This window comes from Choloepus didactylus, assembly GCF_015220235.1.
Source record: "Choloepus didactylus isolate mChoDid1 chromosome 11 unlocalized genomic scaffold, mChoDid1.pri SUPER_11_unloc1, whole genome shotgun sequence".
In the NCBI taxonomy this organism is placed as follows: domain Eukaryota; kingdom Metazoa; phylum Chordata; class Mammalia; order Pilosa; family Megalonychidae; genus Choloepus; species Choloepus didactylus.
Window position 1 is genome coordinate 3839567 of NW_023637577.1, and position 17724 is coordinate 3857290.

Sequence of the window (17724 nt, forward strand, 5' to 3'; positions counted from 1 at the left end):
TGACAGCTGTTTTGGTTTCCTAGGCTGCTTAAGCAAATGCCATAAAATGGGTTCGATTAAACAATGGGAATTTATTTGCTCATGGTTTTGAGACTAGGAAAAGATCCAAATCAAGACATCATCAAGGCGATGCTTTCTCCCTGAAGGCTGGCATTTTGGGGCTGGCTGCCAGTGATCCTTGGTTCCTCTGTCACATGGCAAGGTCCATGGTGGCATCTCCTGGTCCCTACCTTCTTTTCTGGGTTTCTTTTCAGCTTCTTGCTTCCTGTGACTTTCTCTTTTTCTGGATTTCATTCTCTTAAAAAGGACTCCAGTAATAGGATTAAGACCCATTCTGGCTGAGGTGGGCCCACACCCTATCTGAAGTAACCTCAGCAAAAGGTCCTACTTACAATGAGTTCATACCCACAGGCATGGATTAACTTTAAGAGCATGTTTTTTCTGGGGTACATACAGCTTCTAACCACCACCACACCCCTGCTGGAAATCAATTGACTATAAATGTGTGGTTTTATTTCTAGATTCTCAATTTTATTTCATTGATATATATATATATATATATATATATATATATGTCTAATCCTTATGCCAATACCAAATCAGACTTTATGAGAACTGTTTCCTAGTTATCCTGCCTATTACCATTTGTCTTATGTAATATTAAAAAGTCAGTGTGTAGTGGAAGGAGCCTATGGCCAACTTAGGTCTTTGCTGGCTCTTTGACTTGAAGGGAAGTCAGGCTTATATACAATACAAAAAGATAGAGTGTGTCCTTTTCTTTCCTCCTTTCAGGTCTTTAGTTTCTTTCCCCAGTGCCTCTCCCTTCACTCCCATCTCCATCAGCTCTTAGAGGATCTGCTGACTCAGTCTACTGTTCACTTCATGATCTTTTATTACTAACTCCTTATAATTCATATGCTTATCCATAGATGTCACCATCTAAGAAGGAGAAGATTAAGTCTAAGCTTTTGTCTTTAGAAATCTAGCTAATTCATCATCTTATAATTCACAATTAGATTCTCTTTTGATCTGGTTCTTGAGAGTAACCCTGGAGCTGAACCTGGACACAGCTTTAGGTGGACTTGAAGGCTGGGGGCTGGAGTCACCTGGAGGTTTGTTCACTCACAAGTCTGGCTGTTGGTACTGGCTATTGGCTGGAACTTTAGTTGGGAGAGGCAGCTGGGAGGACACCTACCTGTGGCCTCTGCTTGTGGCCTGAGCTTCCTCACACACAGAGGCTGGGTTCCAAGGGCAGGCATCCTGAGAAAGAGGGCCAGGCAGCACTATATTGCCTTTTCTCACCTAGCCTTGGAAGTCACACAGAATCACTTCCTCCACATCTCATTCATCGGAATCAATGTGACATAAGTTGGCCAATATTCTACCCATTTAATGGGATGGATATCAGAGAACTTATGAACATGTTTTAAATGTTCCCACATGAAAAATAATCATTTTTGCTCACTGCTCCCCACAATCTCAATTGTTCTGGCATCTGGCTCAGGCTCAAAGTTCAAGATCTCCCCATCTTAAGTCCAGAGGGGGATGTGGTGCCTTAGTTGTATATGCCCTTAAGGACAGTTCTTGATATGAGCACTTCAGAACTAAAGAGACAAATTGTTACCCACACATCCAATGTTCTTCTAAACTGCTAACAACCCTCCCATTCACAAGAAGAAAACTAAGGGGCTCACAGGAGTCTCTAGTCCATAGTAATTCTGAAATGCAACCAGGTGTATGTTGCCAGTTGTTTGATTAGGCCTCAGTCATCCTAATTATGGAAATGATTCTCCATAGCACTTTGCTGTACCCTCTGGGCTCTTTGTTCTCCCTTTTTGTCTAGATGAGAAATAACCTGTATTTGCAGCTGAGTAGTTTTCTCAGCCTGCTTCCTCTCTGTACAACTGCCAAGGTCCAAAGGCTTCTTTGTGTGTGTGTGTGTGTGTGTGTGTGTGTGTGTGTGTGTGTGTGCGCGTGTGTTGCCTTGGTTCCCTTTAGTCCAAGCTAGCAAGTAGTGTTGGTGCTACTCCATTTCTCTCTCTCTTTTTTTGTAGAGATATTTCTCTTTCTTTTATTATTTTTCACTCTTTTTTTTAAACCTTATTTATTGAGACATTAAAAAACAAAAAACATTTCAAACAAAACAAAGGAATAAAAAAACACATAACCTAAAATAACTACATTGTTTCCAACATGTTCCTACCATACTCCAAGAAAATTGACAAACCATAACCAAAGGAAAAAGAAAAAACAAATAACCTAAAATAACTGCATTGCTTCCAACATGTTCCTACCATACCCTTAAAAAATTAACAAACCATAGTCATTCCTGAGCATTCCCATAACATTAAGATTACCCTCCATAACTTATCTGTTCTTATTAGATTATCATTTCCCCATCACTCATTGCTGTCTATTGCTAGGTCCCCTACATTCTACAATATAAAACATTTATTTTAACATTTTTCACAGAGTTCACCTTAGTGGTAACATACAATATCTCTTTTTGTGCCTGGCTTATTTCACTCAGCATCATGTCTTCAAGGTTCAGCCATGTTGTCATATGTTTCACAACCTCATCCCTTCTTACTGTCATGTAGTAGTCCATCATGTGTATATACCACATTTTGTTTATCCACTTATCTGTTGAAGGACATTTCGATTGTTTCCATCTCTTGGCAATTGTGAATAATGCCACTATGAACACTGGTGTGCAGATATTTGTTCATGTCACTGCTTTCAGATCTTTTGGGTATATACCAAGAAGTGAAATTGCTGGATCAAAGGGTAACTCTATATCTAGTTTTCTAAGGAACCACTAGACTGTCTTCCAGAGTGGCTGTATCATTATACAGTCCCACCAACAATGAATGAGAGTTCTAATTTCTCCACATCCTCTACAGCATTTGTAGTTTGCTGTTTGTTTAATGGCAGTGATTTTTTTTTTCATTATGAAATATACTCTTTTTTTTAATCTTCATTTTATTGAGATATATTCACATACCACGCAGTCATACAAAACAAATCATACTTTCGATTGTTCACAGTACCATTACATAGTTGTACATTCATCACCTAAATCAATCCCTGTCACCTTCATTAGCACACACACAAAAATAACAAGAATAATAATTAGAGTGGAAAAGAGCAATCGAAGTAAAAAAGAACACTGGGTACCTTTGTCTGTTTGTTTCATTCCCCTATTTTTCTACTCATCCATCCATAAACTAGAAAAAGTGGAGTGTGGTCCTTATGGCTTTCCCAATCCCATTGTCACCCCTCATAAGCTACATTTTTATACAACTGTCTTCGAGATTCATGGGTTCTGGGTTGTAGTTTGATAGTTTCAGGTATCCACCACCAGCTACCCCAATTCTTTAGAACCTAAAAAGGGTTGTCTAAAGTGTGCGTAAGAGTGCCCACCAGAGTGACCTCTCAGCTCCTTTTGGAATCTCTCTGCTACTGAAGCTCATTTCATTTCCTTTCACATCCCCCTTTTGGTCAAGAAGATGTTCTCCGTCCCACGATGCCAGGTCTACATTCCTCCCCGGGAGTCATATTCCACATTGCCAGGGAGATTCACTCCCCTGGGTGTCTGATCCCACGTAGGGGGGAGGGCAGTGATTTCACCTTTCAAGCTGGCTTAGCCAGAGAGAGAGGGCCACATCTGAGCAACAAAGAGGCATTCAGGAGGAGGCTCTTAGGCACAACCATAGGGAGGCCTAGCCTCTCCTTTGCAGCAACCGTCTTCCCAAGGGTAAAACCTATGGTAGAGGGCTCAACCCATCAAACCACCAGTCCCCTATGTCTGTGGTCATGTTAGCAACCATCGAGGTGGGGTAGGCGAATACCCCTGCATTCTCCACAGGCTCCTCAAGGGGGCACTACATATTTTTTTCCTTGTTTTTCTTTTTTTTTTTTTAACTTTCCCTTCTTTTTTAAATCAACTGTATGAAAAAAAAGTTAAAAAGAAAACAAACATACAATAAAAGAACATTTCAAAGAGACCATAACAAGGGAGTAAGAAAAAGACAACTAACCTAAGATAACTGCTTAACTTCCAACATGTTCCTACTTTACCCAAGAAAGTTACCTAATATAGCAACATTTCTGTGAACTTGTTCTTACTATATCCATCAGAAATTAACAGACCATAGTCATTCCTGGGCATCCCCAGAATGTTAAATAGCTTATCTGTTCTTCTTGGATTATTGTTCCCCCTTCCTTAATTGCTCTCTATTGCTAGTTCCCCTACATTCTACATTATAAACCATTTGTTTTACATTTTTCAAAGTTCACATTAGTGGTAGCATATAATATTTCTCTTTTTGTGCCTGGCTTATTTTGCTCAGCATTATGTCTTCAAGGTTCATTCATGTTCTCATATGTTTCACGAGATCATTCCTTCTTACTGCCGCGTAGTATTCCATCGTGTGTATATACCACATTTTATTTATCCACTCATCTGTTGAAGGACATTTGGGTTGTTTCCATCTCTTGGCAATTGTGAATAACGCTGCTATGAACATTGGCGTGCAGATATCTGTTCGTGTCACTGCTTTCCGATCTTCCGGGTATATACCGAGAAGTGCAATCGCTGGATCGAATGGTAACTCTATATCTAGTTTTCTAAGCAACTGCCAGACTGAATTCCAGAGTGGCTGAACTATTATACCGTCCCACCAACAATGAATAAGAGTTCCAATTTCTCCACATCCCCTCCAGCATTTGTAGTTTCCTGTTTGTTTAATGGCAGCCATTCTAATCGGTGTTAGATGGTATCTCATTGTGGTCTTAATTTGCATCTCTCTAATAGCTAGTGAAGCTGAACATTTTTTCATGTGTTTCTTGGCCATTTGTATTTCCTCTTCAGAGAACTGTCTTTTCATATCTTTTGCCCATTTTATAATTGGGTTGTCTGTACTATTGTCATTGAGTTGTAGGATTTCTTTATATATGCAAGATTTCAGTCTTTTGTCAGATACATGGTTTCCAAAAATTTTTCCCATTGAGTTGGTTGCCTCTTTACCTTTTTGAGAAATTCCTTTGAGGTGCAGAAACTTCTAACCTTGAGGAGTTCCCATTTATCTATTTTCTCTTTTGTTGCTTGTGCTATGGGTGTAAAGTCTAGGACGTGGCCGCCTAATACAAGGTCTTGAAGATGTTTTCCTACATTATCTTCTAGGAGTTTTATGGTACTTTCTTTTATATTGAGATCTTTGGTCCATTTTGAGTTAATTTTTGTGTAGGGTGTGAGGTAGGGGTCCTCTTTCATTCTTTTGGATATGGATATCCAACTCTCCGAGCCCCATTTGTTGAAAAGACCATTATGACTCAGTTCAGTGACTTTGGGGGCCTTATCAAAGATCAGTCAGCCATAGATCTGAGGGTCTATCTCTGAATTCTCAATTCGATTCCATTGATCTATATGTCTATCTTTGTGCCAGTACCATGCTGTTTTGGCAACTGTGGCTTTATAATAAGCTTCAAAGTCAGGGAGTGTAAGTCCTCCCACTTCGTTTTTCTTTTTTAGAGTGTCTTTAGCAATTCGAGGCATCTTCCCTTTCCAAATAAATTTGATAACTAGCTTTTCCAAGTCTGCAAAGTAGGTTGTTGGAATTTTGATTGGGATTGCATTGAATCTGTAGATGAGTTTGGGTAGAATTGACATCTTAATGACATTTAGTCTTCCTATCCATGAACATGGAATATTTTTCCATCTTTTAAGGTCCCCTTCTATTTCTTTTAGTAGAGTTATGTAGTTTTCTTTGTATAGGTCTTTTACATCTTTGGTTAAGTTGATTCCTAGGTACTTGATTTTTTTAGTTGCTATTGAAAATGGTATCTTTTTCTTGAGTGTATCTTCAGTTTTTTCATTTCTAGCATATAGAAACATTACTGACTTATGTGCATTAATCTTGTATCCCGCTACTTTGCTAAATTTGTTTATTAGCTCTAGTAGCTGTATCGTTGATTTCTCACGGTTTTCTAGATATAAGATCATATCATCTGCAAACAATGACAGTTTTACTTCTTCTTTTCCAATTTGGATGCCTTTTATTTCTTTGTCTTGCCAGATTGCCCTGGCTAGCACTTCCAGCACAATGTTGAATAACAGTGGTGACAGCGGGCATCCTTGTCCTGTTCCTGATCTTAGAGGGAAGGCTTTCAGTCTCTCACCATTGAGTACTATGCTGGCTGTGGGTTTTTCATATATGCTCTTTATCATGTTGAGGAAGTTTCCTTCAATTCCTACCTTTTGAAGTGTTTTTATCAAAAAGGGATGTTGCATTTTGTCAAATGCTTTTTCAGCATCTATTGAGATGATGAATTGATTTTTCCCTTTCGAGTTTTTAATGTGTTGTAATACATTGATTGTTTTTCTTATGTTGAACCATCCTTGCATGCCTGGAATGAACCCCACTTGGTCATGGTGTATGATTTTTTTAATGTGTCTTTGGATTCGATTTGCTAGTATTTTGTTTTGGATTTTTGCATCTATATTCATTAGGGAAATTGGCCAGTAGTTTTCCTTTTTTATAGCATCTTTGCCTGGTTTTGGTATTAGATTGATGTTAGCTTCATAAAATGAGTTAGGTAGTATTCCATTTTCTTCAATGTTTTGAAAGAGTTTGAGTAAGATTGGTGTCAGTTCTTTCTGGAAAGTTTGGTAGAATTCCCCTGTGAAGCCATCTGGCCCTGGGCATTTATTTGTGGGAAGATTTTTGATGACTGATTGGATCTCTTTGCTTGTGATGGGTTGGTTGAGGTCTTCTATTTCTTCTCTGGTCAGTCTAGGTTGTTCGTATGTTTCCAGGAAATTGTCCATTTCTTCTACATTATCCAGTTTGTGCCATACAGTTGTTCATAATATCCTCTTATAATTTTTTTAATTTCTTCAGGATCTGCAGTTATGTCACCTTTTTCATTCATTATTTTGTTTATATGGGTCTTCTCTCTTTTTGATTTTGTCAGTCTAGCTAGGGGCTTGTCAATCTTGTTGATCTTCTCAAAGAACCAACTTTTGGTGATATTTATCCTCTCTTTTGTTTTTTTGTTCTCTATGTCATTTATTTCTGCTTTAATCCTTGTTATTTCTTTTCTTCTACTTGGTTTAGGATTGGTTTGCTGTTCATTTTCTAGCTTCTTCAGTTGATCCATTAGTTCTTTGATTTTGGCTCTTTCTTCCTTTTTAATATATGCGTTTAGTGCTATAAATTTCCCCCTTAGCACTGCTTTTGCTGCATCCCATAGGTTTTGGTATGTTGTGTTCTCATTTTCATTCGTCTCTATATATTTAGCAATTTCTCTTGCTATTTCTTCGTTAACCCACTGATTGTTTAGGAGTGTGTTGTTTAACCTCCAGGTATTTGTGAATTTTCTAAGTCTCTGATGGTTATTGACTTCTAATTGTATTCCATTGTTGTCAGAGAATGTGCTTTGAATAATTTCAATCTTTTTAAATTTATTGAGGCTTGTTTTATGTCCCAGCATATGATCTATTCTGGAGAAAGTTCCATGAACACTAGAAAAGTATGTGTATCCTGGTGATTTGGGATGTAATGTTCTGTATATGTCTGTTAAATCTAATTCATTTATCAGATTGTTTAGGTTTTCAGTTTCCTTATTGGTCTTCTGTCTGGTTGATCTATCTATAGGAGAGAGTGATGTGTTGAAGTCTCCCACAATTATTGTGGAAACATCAATTGCTTCCTTTAGTTTTGCCAGTGTTTCTCTCATGTATTTTGTGGCACCGTGATTGGGTGCATAGACATTTACGATTGTTATTTCTTCTTGTTGAATTCCCCTTTTATTAGTATGTAGTGGCCTTCTTTGTCTCTCAAAACATCCCTGCATTTAAAGTCTATTTTATCTGAGATTAATATTGCTACACCTGCTTTCTTTTGGCTGTAGCTTGCATGAAATATTTTTTTCCATCCTTTCACTTTCAGTTTCTTTGTGTCCCTGTGTCTAAGATGAGTCTCTTGTATGCAACATATTGATGGTTCATTTTTTTTGATCCATTCTGTGAATCTATATCTTTTAATTGGGGAGTTTAATCCATTTACATTCAATGTTATAACCGTGAAGGCATTTCTTGAATCAGCCATCTTATCCTTTGGTTTATGTTTGTCATATTTTTCCCCTCTGTCTATTAATATCCTTTATTGTACCCATACCAAATCTCTTTAGTACTGAACCTTTCTCCAAGTCTCTCTGTCCTTTCTTTGTTTCTCTGTCTGTAGGGCTCCCTTTAGTATCTCCAGTAGGGCAGGTCTCTTGTTAGCAAATTCTCAAAGCATTTGTTTGTCTGTGAAAAATTTAAGCTCTCCCTCAAATTTGAAGGAGAGCTTTGCTGGATAAAGTATTCTTGGCTGGAAATTTTTCTCACTCAAAATTTTGAATATATCGTGCCACTGCCTTCTCGCCATGGTGGCTGCTGAGTAGTCACTACTTAGTCTTATGCTGTTTCCTTTGTATGTGGTGAATTGCTTTTCTCTTGCTGCTTTCAGAACTTTCTCCTTCTCTTCTGTGTTTGACAGTGTGATCAGAATATGTCTCGGAGTGGGTTTATTTGGATTTATTCTATTTGGAGTTCGCTGAGTATTTATGATTTGTGTGTTTATGTTGTTTAGAAGATTTGGGAAGTTTTCCCCAACAATTTCTTTGAATACTCTTCCTAGACCTTTACCCTTTTCTTCCCCTTCTGGAACACCAATGAGTCTTATATTCAGACGTTTCATATCATCTATCATATCCCTGAGGTCCATTTCGATTTTTTCAATTTTTTTCCCCATTCTTTCTTTTATGCTTTCATTTTCCATTCTGTCATCTTCCAAGTCACTGATTCGTTGTTCAACTTCCTCTAGTCTTGTACTATGAGTGTCCAGAATCTTTTTAATTTGGTCAGCAGTTTCTTTAATTTCCATAAGATCATCCATTTTTTTATTTAGTCTTGCAATGTCTTCTTTATGCTCTTCTAGGGTCTTCTTGATATCCTTTGTATCCCGTACTATGGTCTCATTGTTCATCTTTAGTTCTTTGAGTAGCTGCTCTAGGTGCTGTGTCTCTTCTGCTCTTTTGATTTGGGTGCTTGGGCTTGGGTTATCCATATCATCTGGTTTTTTCATATGCTTTATAATTTTCTGTTGTTTGTGGCCACTCGGCATTTGCTGAACTTGATAGGGTTCTTTTAGGATTTGTAGACCAATTGAAGTCCTTATCTCTAATTTATCAGATCTACAGCTTCGTGGAGTACACTTTCTCTAACTAACCGGCAGGTGGCGTCCACAAGCCACCTGTTCTCCACAAGCCAGTTCTCCCCTGCTTAGCCTTTTTGGTGAGTGGGGGAGTGAGTCTTGTGGGGTCCAATTGGTGTACCAATCTTGTGTGTGTAGTTGATGTTGCCTGCCCTGTATATGGTGTGTGTTTCTGGGCAGTCACGGAGGGGGGGTGGCTCTAACAATCAAATCTCCCTGGTGATCCTAGAGTTTTAAAGCTGCTGCAATAGTCTAATCCTTCAGTTCAGTCCTGCCACAGTTTGTCTCTGCCACTGACCCACAAGTCCTTGGTATTGGCGTATGGCTCTTGAGACTTGCAAGTGGGCCCCTCTTCCAGGCTGTGCACCCCAGGTCCTCTGTTGAGGGATGACTGTGCTATGACACAGGTGAGTGCCATCCCCCCAGGGCAGTTCTGGGCTGCTGGGCTGTGTAGGGCGGCTCTCAGTCTGCTGAAATAATGGCTGAATGGGGCTTTGTTAATTCACACTGCTCCACCATCCCAACTCTGGGACAATCAGCTGAGGTTGCAGGGAAGGCTAATGTTCACACCCAGTTTTGTGGTGTGTGCCTATTATTTGAAGCGGTTTCGTCACACTGGGTTGTCTCGGGCATCTCTGGGCTGTGGGGCTGGTGATGGGCCGGAGTGTTTCCTGTCCACCAGGATGATGGCTGTGAGCGAACACCCCCCTTTTCTTGGGAAGTTGTGGTGTTTAGTGAATTTTCTCAGCCACTGGATTATTGCCTTTTGTCTCAGAGCTCTCTCAGTTCTGCTCTTGTCTTGACCTGCCCAAATTGCAAGTCTTTGAAGCTTTCTGTATTGGGCTTCTTAGAGTAATTGTTTTAGAAAAAGAAAAAAGGATTAAAAAAAAGGGCCCTCCTCCGAGATCTAATGGGTTATTGAAATGCTAAGAGACAAAGCAATTAGGGCCATTAAGGAAAGGTCTACAGGGCAGAGAGATCAGCTTTTCTTTGGGATTTGCATATGAGCCTCAGGGCCTGAGCTCTGCCCTTCCCCTTTCTATGTTCACTGCTGGGCTGGCTGCTCTCAGATTCTCTGGTGTCTGGTCTCAGTCTATCTATGGTTGGAGTTTGGATCAGTAGAATGAGTTTCTGATAAGGGCTGCCACTGCAGTTCTCCCTTCTCCTTCCCGGAGCTGACAGCCCCTCCTCCCATGGGACTGAGCCTGGCAGGGAGGGGTGCGGGTCCCCTGGCCACAAAAACTTACAGATTTTGTTGATCTCTGCAGTTCCCTGATTTCATGAGTGTTGTATGAAGTATGCCCAAAGTCAGATTGCTCTGTGGTGTCCAGTCCATGCAGGTCCTGGCTTTCTACCTACTTTCCTGGAGGAGTAACTAAAACATACAGCTCACCAGTCCACCATCTTGCCCCGCCTCCTCATCAGCAATTTTAATTGGTGTGAGATGGTATCTCATTGTGGTCTTAATTTGCATCTCCCTAATAGCTAGTGAAGATGAACATTTTTTCATGTGTTCTTTTTTTAGCCATTTGTATTTCCTCTTCAGAGAAATGTCCTTTCATATCTTTTGCCCTTTTATAATTGGGCTCTTTGTACTATTGTTGTTGAGTTGTAGGATTTCTTTATATATGTAAGATATCAGTCTTTTGTCAGATACATGGTTTCCAAATATTTTTTCCCATTGAGTTGGCTGCCTCTTCACCTTTTTGACAAATTCCTTTGATGTACAGAAGCTTTTAATTTTGAGGAGTTCCCATTTATCTATTTTTTCTTTCATTGCTTGTCCTTTGGGTATAAGGTCTAAGAAGCAACCTCCTAATACAAGATCTTGAAGGTGTTTCTGCATATTATCTTCTAGGAGGTTTATGGTACTATTTCTTAAATTGAGGTCTTTGATCCACTTTGAGTTAATTTTTGTATAGGGTGTGAGGTGTAGGGGTCCTCTTTCATTTCTTTTGGATATGGATATCCAGTTCTCCCAGCCCCATATGTTGAAGAGAATGTTATGTCCCAGTTCAGTGGTTTTCAGGACCCTATCAAAGATCAGTCAACAGGAGATCTTGGGGACTATTTCTGAATTCTCAATTTGACTCCATTGATCAATATGTCTATCTTTGTGCCAACACCATGCTGTTTTGACTACTGTGGCTTTCAATCATACTCTTCTCTCAGTGCTTTCAGCTTCTCCTTACCTCCTGGTCCCAAAGCCACACCTAGATGTTTTAGGGGTTTTGTTTTTTTAATGGCAGCACCCCATGTTTAGTATCAATGTCTGTGCCAGTTATTTACTGCTGTGTAATAAACCACTTCAAAACTTAGTGGCTCACTTGGCAGGTGAACTCACTGCCCTCCCCCCTACCTGGGATCTGACACCCAGGGGATTAAATCTCCCTGGCAATGTGGAATATGACTCCTGGGGAGGAATCTAGACCTGGCATCATGGGATGGGGAACATCTTGACCAAAAGGGGGATGTGAAATGAAATAAGCTACAGTGGCAGAGAGATTCCAAAAGGAGCCGAGAGGTCACTCTGTTGGGCACACTTATGTACAATATAGACAACGCTTTTTAGGTTCTAGTGAATTTGAATAGCTAGCAGTGAATACCTGAAACTATCAAACTACAACCCAGAGCCCTTGAATGTTGAAGATATTTGTATAAAAATGTAGCTTATGAGGGGTGACAATGTGATTGGGAAAGCCACATGAACCACAATGCCCTTTGGGCAGTGTATGGATGGATAAGTAGAAAAATGGGGGCAAAAAAAAAGGCACTCAGTGTTTTTTTTTTTTTTTACTTTAATTGTTCTTTTCACTATAATTTTTATTCTTATTATTTGTGTGTGTGTGGTAATGAAAATTTTCAAAAATTAATTTTGGTGATGAACGCACAACTATATGATGGTACTGTGAACAATTGAATGTACACTTTGTATGACCGCATGGTATGTAAATATATCTCAATAAAATTGAATTAAGAAAAAAACAGTGGCTTAAGGCCACCACATTTATTTTGTTCATGAAGGTGCAATTTAGCCAGCTCATTTCTTACCCGCTTGGCATCATATGTGTTGACTTGAAGACTTGGGGCTGGAATCCTCTAAAGGCTGGTTTGCTCACATGTCTGGCAGTCAGTGCTGGCTTTTGTCTGGGACCTTGGCTGGGGCCAGCAGCTGGCTCAATGGGGGGAGGACTCCCCATGTGGCCCTGGCTTCCTCACAGCTTGGTGGCTCATTTCTAAGGGCAGGTTTCCTGAGAGAGAGAGTCAGGTGGAATTACATTTTTTGCCTAATTTTGGAAGTCATTCAGCAGTTTCACCACATTTTATTTGTTAGAAACTAGTTCCTAAAACCAGTCTATATCCAATGGGAGGAAATTAGTTTTTCCCTTTTCATGGGAGAATTGTCAAAGAATTTGTAGATTTTAAAACCACCAAATCCACTTACCTTTTCTTGTCAAATAATTGTTACATCTAAAGGAAAGTGATTCTTCCCAACTCAATATAACTGAAATTCCAGCAAGTTTTGTTGTTGTTTAGTATGCTTCCTTATTCTGTAGAAAGTACCAAGGATTACTACATAGTGCTATTGAATTAAGGCATTTCCTAGTTAAAAAAAAAAGTCAGGATCATCTCACTTAAGTTTTATACTGGGAAATGTGATTGTTCCTTAACTCTGAGAATCATTTTTCTTTGGAATGCTATTCAAATTAACATAAAACATTTGCATTATAGCATTAGGATCCATATTTTACAAGATTCATTAATTAGTGTTTTATTTTCCAAGTCTTATTCTGAGAGCCATTTATTGGCTCAGACCCAAATAACTCAGTATGATGGGAGTACCTTTTATACTTAAAACATTGCTACAAGTTATGTGACATTAAGTTGGGGAGGGGAGTACTAAGAAACTTTCTGCCTGAAGGTGACTTATAGTCATTTTAAGAAGGAAAAACATATGAAGCAATCATAAAAAAATGAAAGACAGTATAAGATCAAGTACAAAAGTTGTGTGGCAAAGATGATGAGGGTAAAGAATTTAATTTTGTGATTCCTTGTGTTTTTAACCTTGTCCTTGGTTTTCTGAGTAATTCAAGGGTCCTTGCTCTAAGAATCTACTACAGTACAGATAACGTTTTATTGCAATTGAATATATTTCAAGTTTGATGTTGGTGTGAGTTAGACTGTTCTCAGCCTACTTCTTTCATTACCAAATTGTATTATTTTATTCATGCAGATTGATGATCTTACAGCAAAACTTGAAACTTCATCTTCAAAATGCCTACATCTGGATGCAAAAAATCAAGATCTTCAACAGGAGCTATTGTCTATGAGAGCAATACAAAAGAAATGTGAAAAACTGGAGATGAATGAAAAGAAGTTGGAACAAGTAGTAGTAAACCTCAGAAGCCATGTAGAAATGAATATGCTAGAACTTGGTCAAGTAGAACAATATAAACGGGAGATTGAAGAAAGAGCCAGACAGGAAATAGTAGAAAAATTGAAAGAAGTCAATCTATTTTTACAGGTTAATTTACTTATCTGTGATGTGCTTTGATTTGTGCCATTGTAAATTATATTTTGGATTTACACCTTGCGTGTCTTTCCTCTGCTTCCCTTACAGCAATTTGTTTTATAGATTTCTAGAAGGAAGGTGGCACTTATGTCTCACTTTCAATATTTCAGTTTCCACCATTATCACTAAATTGGTCTTTGGGAATAAAGATTCTCATTAGAGAATCGCTTGATTATTAAGACCAGTTGGCATAAAACAAGTCCATTGGGGGAAAAGAAAAAATTATGATTTAAAAATTGTACTATACTTTTGGGTTACTCTTAAGTTATATTGCTCAATTTTTACAATTTTAAATTGATTTTATTTTTCTTTGAGTTGTCAGATTACATAAGCACCAATATCAGAATGATTCAACTTTTTTTGTAGTTCACGTTTAATTCAGCTGACGTTAATGTGAATATTTTAAACTTCAGCTTTTCTCACATATTTAAAATTGCTTTCTCAATCATTGATTAAAAAGACTAGAAGAAAAGAATACACTATAATTATTCAGGTTATAATTATTTTTATTATGTATTCTTTTAATTTGCTTTAGATGCAAGCAGAATCTCAAGAAAAGTTAGAGCAGTTAAGGGAGAATAATACCACTTCAATGAGACAGCAGATGGAACTCAGAATAAAAGATTTAGAATCCAAACTTTCCAAAGTGAAAATTTCCCGAGAAGATTCTAATAAATCAGAGCTGGAAAGATACAAGCACCTGTATCTAGAAGAACTAAATGTTACAACATTATTGTCAAAGAAACTAAACGAGTAAGTCAAAACAGAGAATCATAGAAAATAAATTTAGCTCATTAATTTGCCTCTAAAGTATACTTTTTAGTGAGCTAGGTTTACGAGATTAGTAGGAAGTAATAACTAGTTTGACAGTATAATTTGGGGAAATTATGTGAGTAAGTGAATTACCTTTAAAATGTTAGTCTAGGATAGTTTGTATCCTCCCACCCCCCGTTTTTTTGGTTTTACATGGCTTTATTATTTTTTTCCTTAGTATTCTCATATAGTGAGCCTGGTATAGCAGTATTAAAGCAAAAGTATATTTTTTGTATTTTTAATTAGAGATGTTGTAGGTTTACAGGAAAATCAAACAAAAAATACAGTTTCCCTATATCCTACTCTTACACAGTTTTCCCTATTATTAACATTTAGCACTATTGTGGCTCCGTTGTTATAATTGATGAATCAATATAATTATAATTACACTATTAACTATTGTCCATAGTTTATATTAGGGTTCATTATTTGTGTTGTACAGTCCTGTGGTGTTTTTAAAATTTATTCTAATAACGTATATACGACCTAACATTTCCCCTTTTAACCACATTCAAATATACAATTCATTTGTGTCAGTCACATTCACAATTTTGTGCTACTGTCACCACCATCCATTAGCAAAACTTTTCTATCACCCAAAACAGAAACTGTACCAATTAAGCATTTACGCCCCATTCCCTATCCCCACCCACCCCCTGGTAACCTGTATTCTAATTTCTGACTATGAATTTGTTTATTCTAATTATTTCTTATCAGTGAGATCATACAATTATTTGTCCTTTGGTGTCTGACTTATTTCACTCAATGTGTTGTCTTCAAGGTTCATCCATGTTGTCGCATTGTCTGAACTTCATTCCTTTCTATGGCCGAATAGCATTCCATTATATATATATATATACACACACACACACATATTTTGTTTATCCATTCATCAGTTGATGGACACTTGGGTTGCTTCCATCTTTTGGCAATTTTGAATAATGCCACTATGGACATCAGTGTGCAAATATCTGTTCAAGTCTGCTTTTAATTCTTTTGGAGTTAATAGTGAGATTGCCAGGTGATATGGTAATACTACACTTAACTTTCTGAGGAACTGCCAAACTGTCTTCCACAGTGGCTGCACCATTTTACATCCCCACCAACAATGAATGAGTGTTCCTATTTTTCCATATCCATCCCCATACTTGTTATTTTCCATTTTTTAAATAATAGCCATTTTAATGGGTATGAAACTCTATCTCATTGTGGTTTTGATTTGAAACAGTGTTTTTGAAGCTTTATGATTTTGACAATGATATTATTATGATATTGCTTCTCGGCACTCTCCTAAATAGAAATATTAGTGAGTTTGTTTATTTATTTAGAGTTTAACTATTTTTTGCAAGATAGCTTAAACCCAGAGAAAGGGTCAAGTACTACTATTCTTGGCACATTCTGGCACTTGGTAAATGAACTTTTCTTGAGTGTGAGCTTTTGTGTGGTCACTGGAGAGCGCGCTGAGACCAGCCATCCTTTACTGCTTTTCCCCTCTCCATAAAGGCGCATCTGTGAAGTAGGGAAAAGATGAACATAGGGTGAAGGAAAGTGTAATTCAGCCTTAGGGCTGTGTGGAAGACAGGAAGGGCAAGTCTCACCTCCAGTGCCTTGATAAAAAGGTATGGAGATGTTTTAGTTCCTTTGGATCAAGACCTCAGCTTATTATTCTCCCCCAGAGGTTGTGTAACTCTGTATTATTCCACAGTGCCTCGTGCTTAATTTCTATAGGGTAGTGAGTGAAATGAACAAGGATGGTTTGAGCAAATGCTTGAAAATATGGTTTTCCTGATCTCTAAACCAGTTTCCTCAGTACAACTGTTTCTGTTGGCATCGAGACTCTTGTCAGTGGAGCCATTCCAGAAGGTGGCCACTGACAACACTGAGAGTCTTTTCTCTCCCTTCCAGCCTTCACTTGAAGTATTTGTTGGTAAGAACCCCCTAGAAAGTGTACTTTGCTAAAACAATTTTAAAACTGTAATTGTATGTAGTAGTTATGCTCCGTCACATTTCAGTGTTACATCACTGTTTAATGAGCAATTCTACTTACTGTTGTGCAACTTTAAAAGTGTACATCATTGAGGCATCATTTAGGGAAAATGAAATCCTAAGCATTTGTCTTTTATAATCATCACAGGACTAAGGAGCAGCTAGCAGAGAACACCACCAAATTACTCATGGAGAAACTACAGAACAGATACTTAGTCAGCCTTCTTACCATGATGCCGGTCCTGGAGCCATCATGTGCTGGAAATCTGAATAATTATTCAGTGCTCAATAGAAATCTTATTCCAAGAGAAAATGTAGTAATTCCTTCCTCAATCCCACGGCCTTCAAGTAACAGCATGGAGACCTTCTTCACCAAGGTTAGTTCTGATATCTTTTTCCTTGGGTTTCAGGTTTCTGACATAATTCAAGTTTCAAATTTGGTGAAATACTGTGCTTCTTAATTACTTGAGCACCTTAAGTTCATAATTATTTGTGTTTACAAAGAAAGGATATAGAAGATTTACAGTTCTTTTTCAAGACCCTGAGTGTCTCATTTTCAAGAGATAGCCATTGTTAACTTTATTTAATAAATGTAACTAAACTGACACATTTTAAATTTCTTGAAAAGCTGTATTTAGATTTTGAAAAGTATTGCCTAATAACCAACACTTGGAGATGCCTTGATTTTCTTTCTTGTTGATTTCAGGTTGGTTGTTGTTCATAACCTTTTTAAAGTTGTCCTGCACCAGCTGAACTTTTCTACCCTAAGCATAAGTGAATGATTGGCATCCAAATATTTAAACACATGGGGGTGCTTATTATTTAAAGGAATCCCAGATAAACCCTTTTAATTAAATAAATGTGTGACACTGAGTATATGAATTTTTATTTTTAAGTTAAAATTTTTGTCATTTTTTACATGAAACTAAATCCTTAATTGCCATTTTACTTACAGCATTTTTATCTCAATTTTTATAAAGTGTGTCTATTGCCCAGGCAATTACACCGTATTTTTAAAACTGTTAAATCAAGCAAATTTTTAAAACTGTTAAATCAAGTTTTAAGAATGAAATTCACTTATAGTTCTACATC

At 37.8% G+C, this 17724-nt stretch overlaps 1 protein-coding gene across 3 annotated transcripts in view; it reads left to right on the forward strand.

Moving 5' to 3' along the window:
- Positions 1–17724, forward strand: part of LOC119524462 (ankyrin repeat domain-containing protein 26-like) — a 224687-nt gene that overhangs the window by 200652 nt on the left and 6311 nt on the right. For all 3 annotated transcript variants that reach the window (XM_037823152.1, XM_037823151.1, XM_037823153.1), the window contains 3 exons: positions 13495–13785; positions 14369–14586; positions 16781–17009. In XM_037823152.1, the coding sequence (XP_037679080.1) occupies positions 13495–13785; positions 14369–14586; positions 16781–17009 (738 nt within the window). The remainder of the gene's footprint in view (positions 1–13494; positions 13786–14368; positions 14587–16780; positions 17010–17724) is intronic.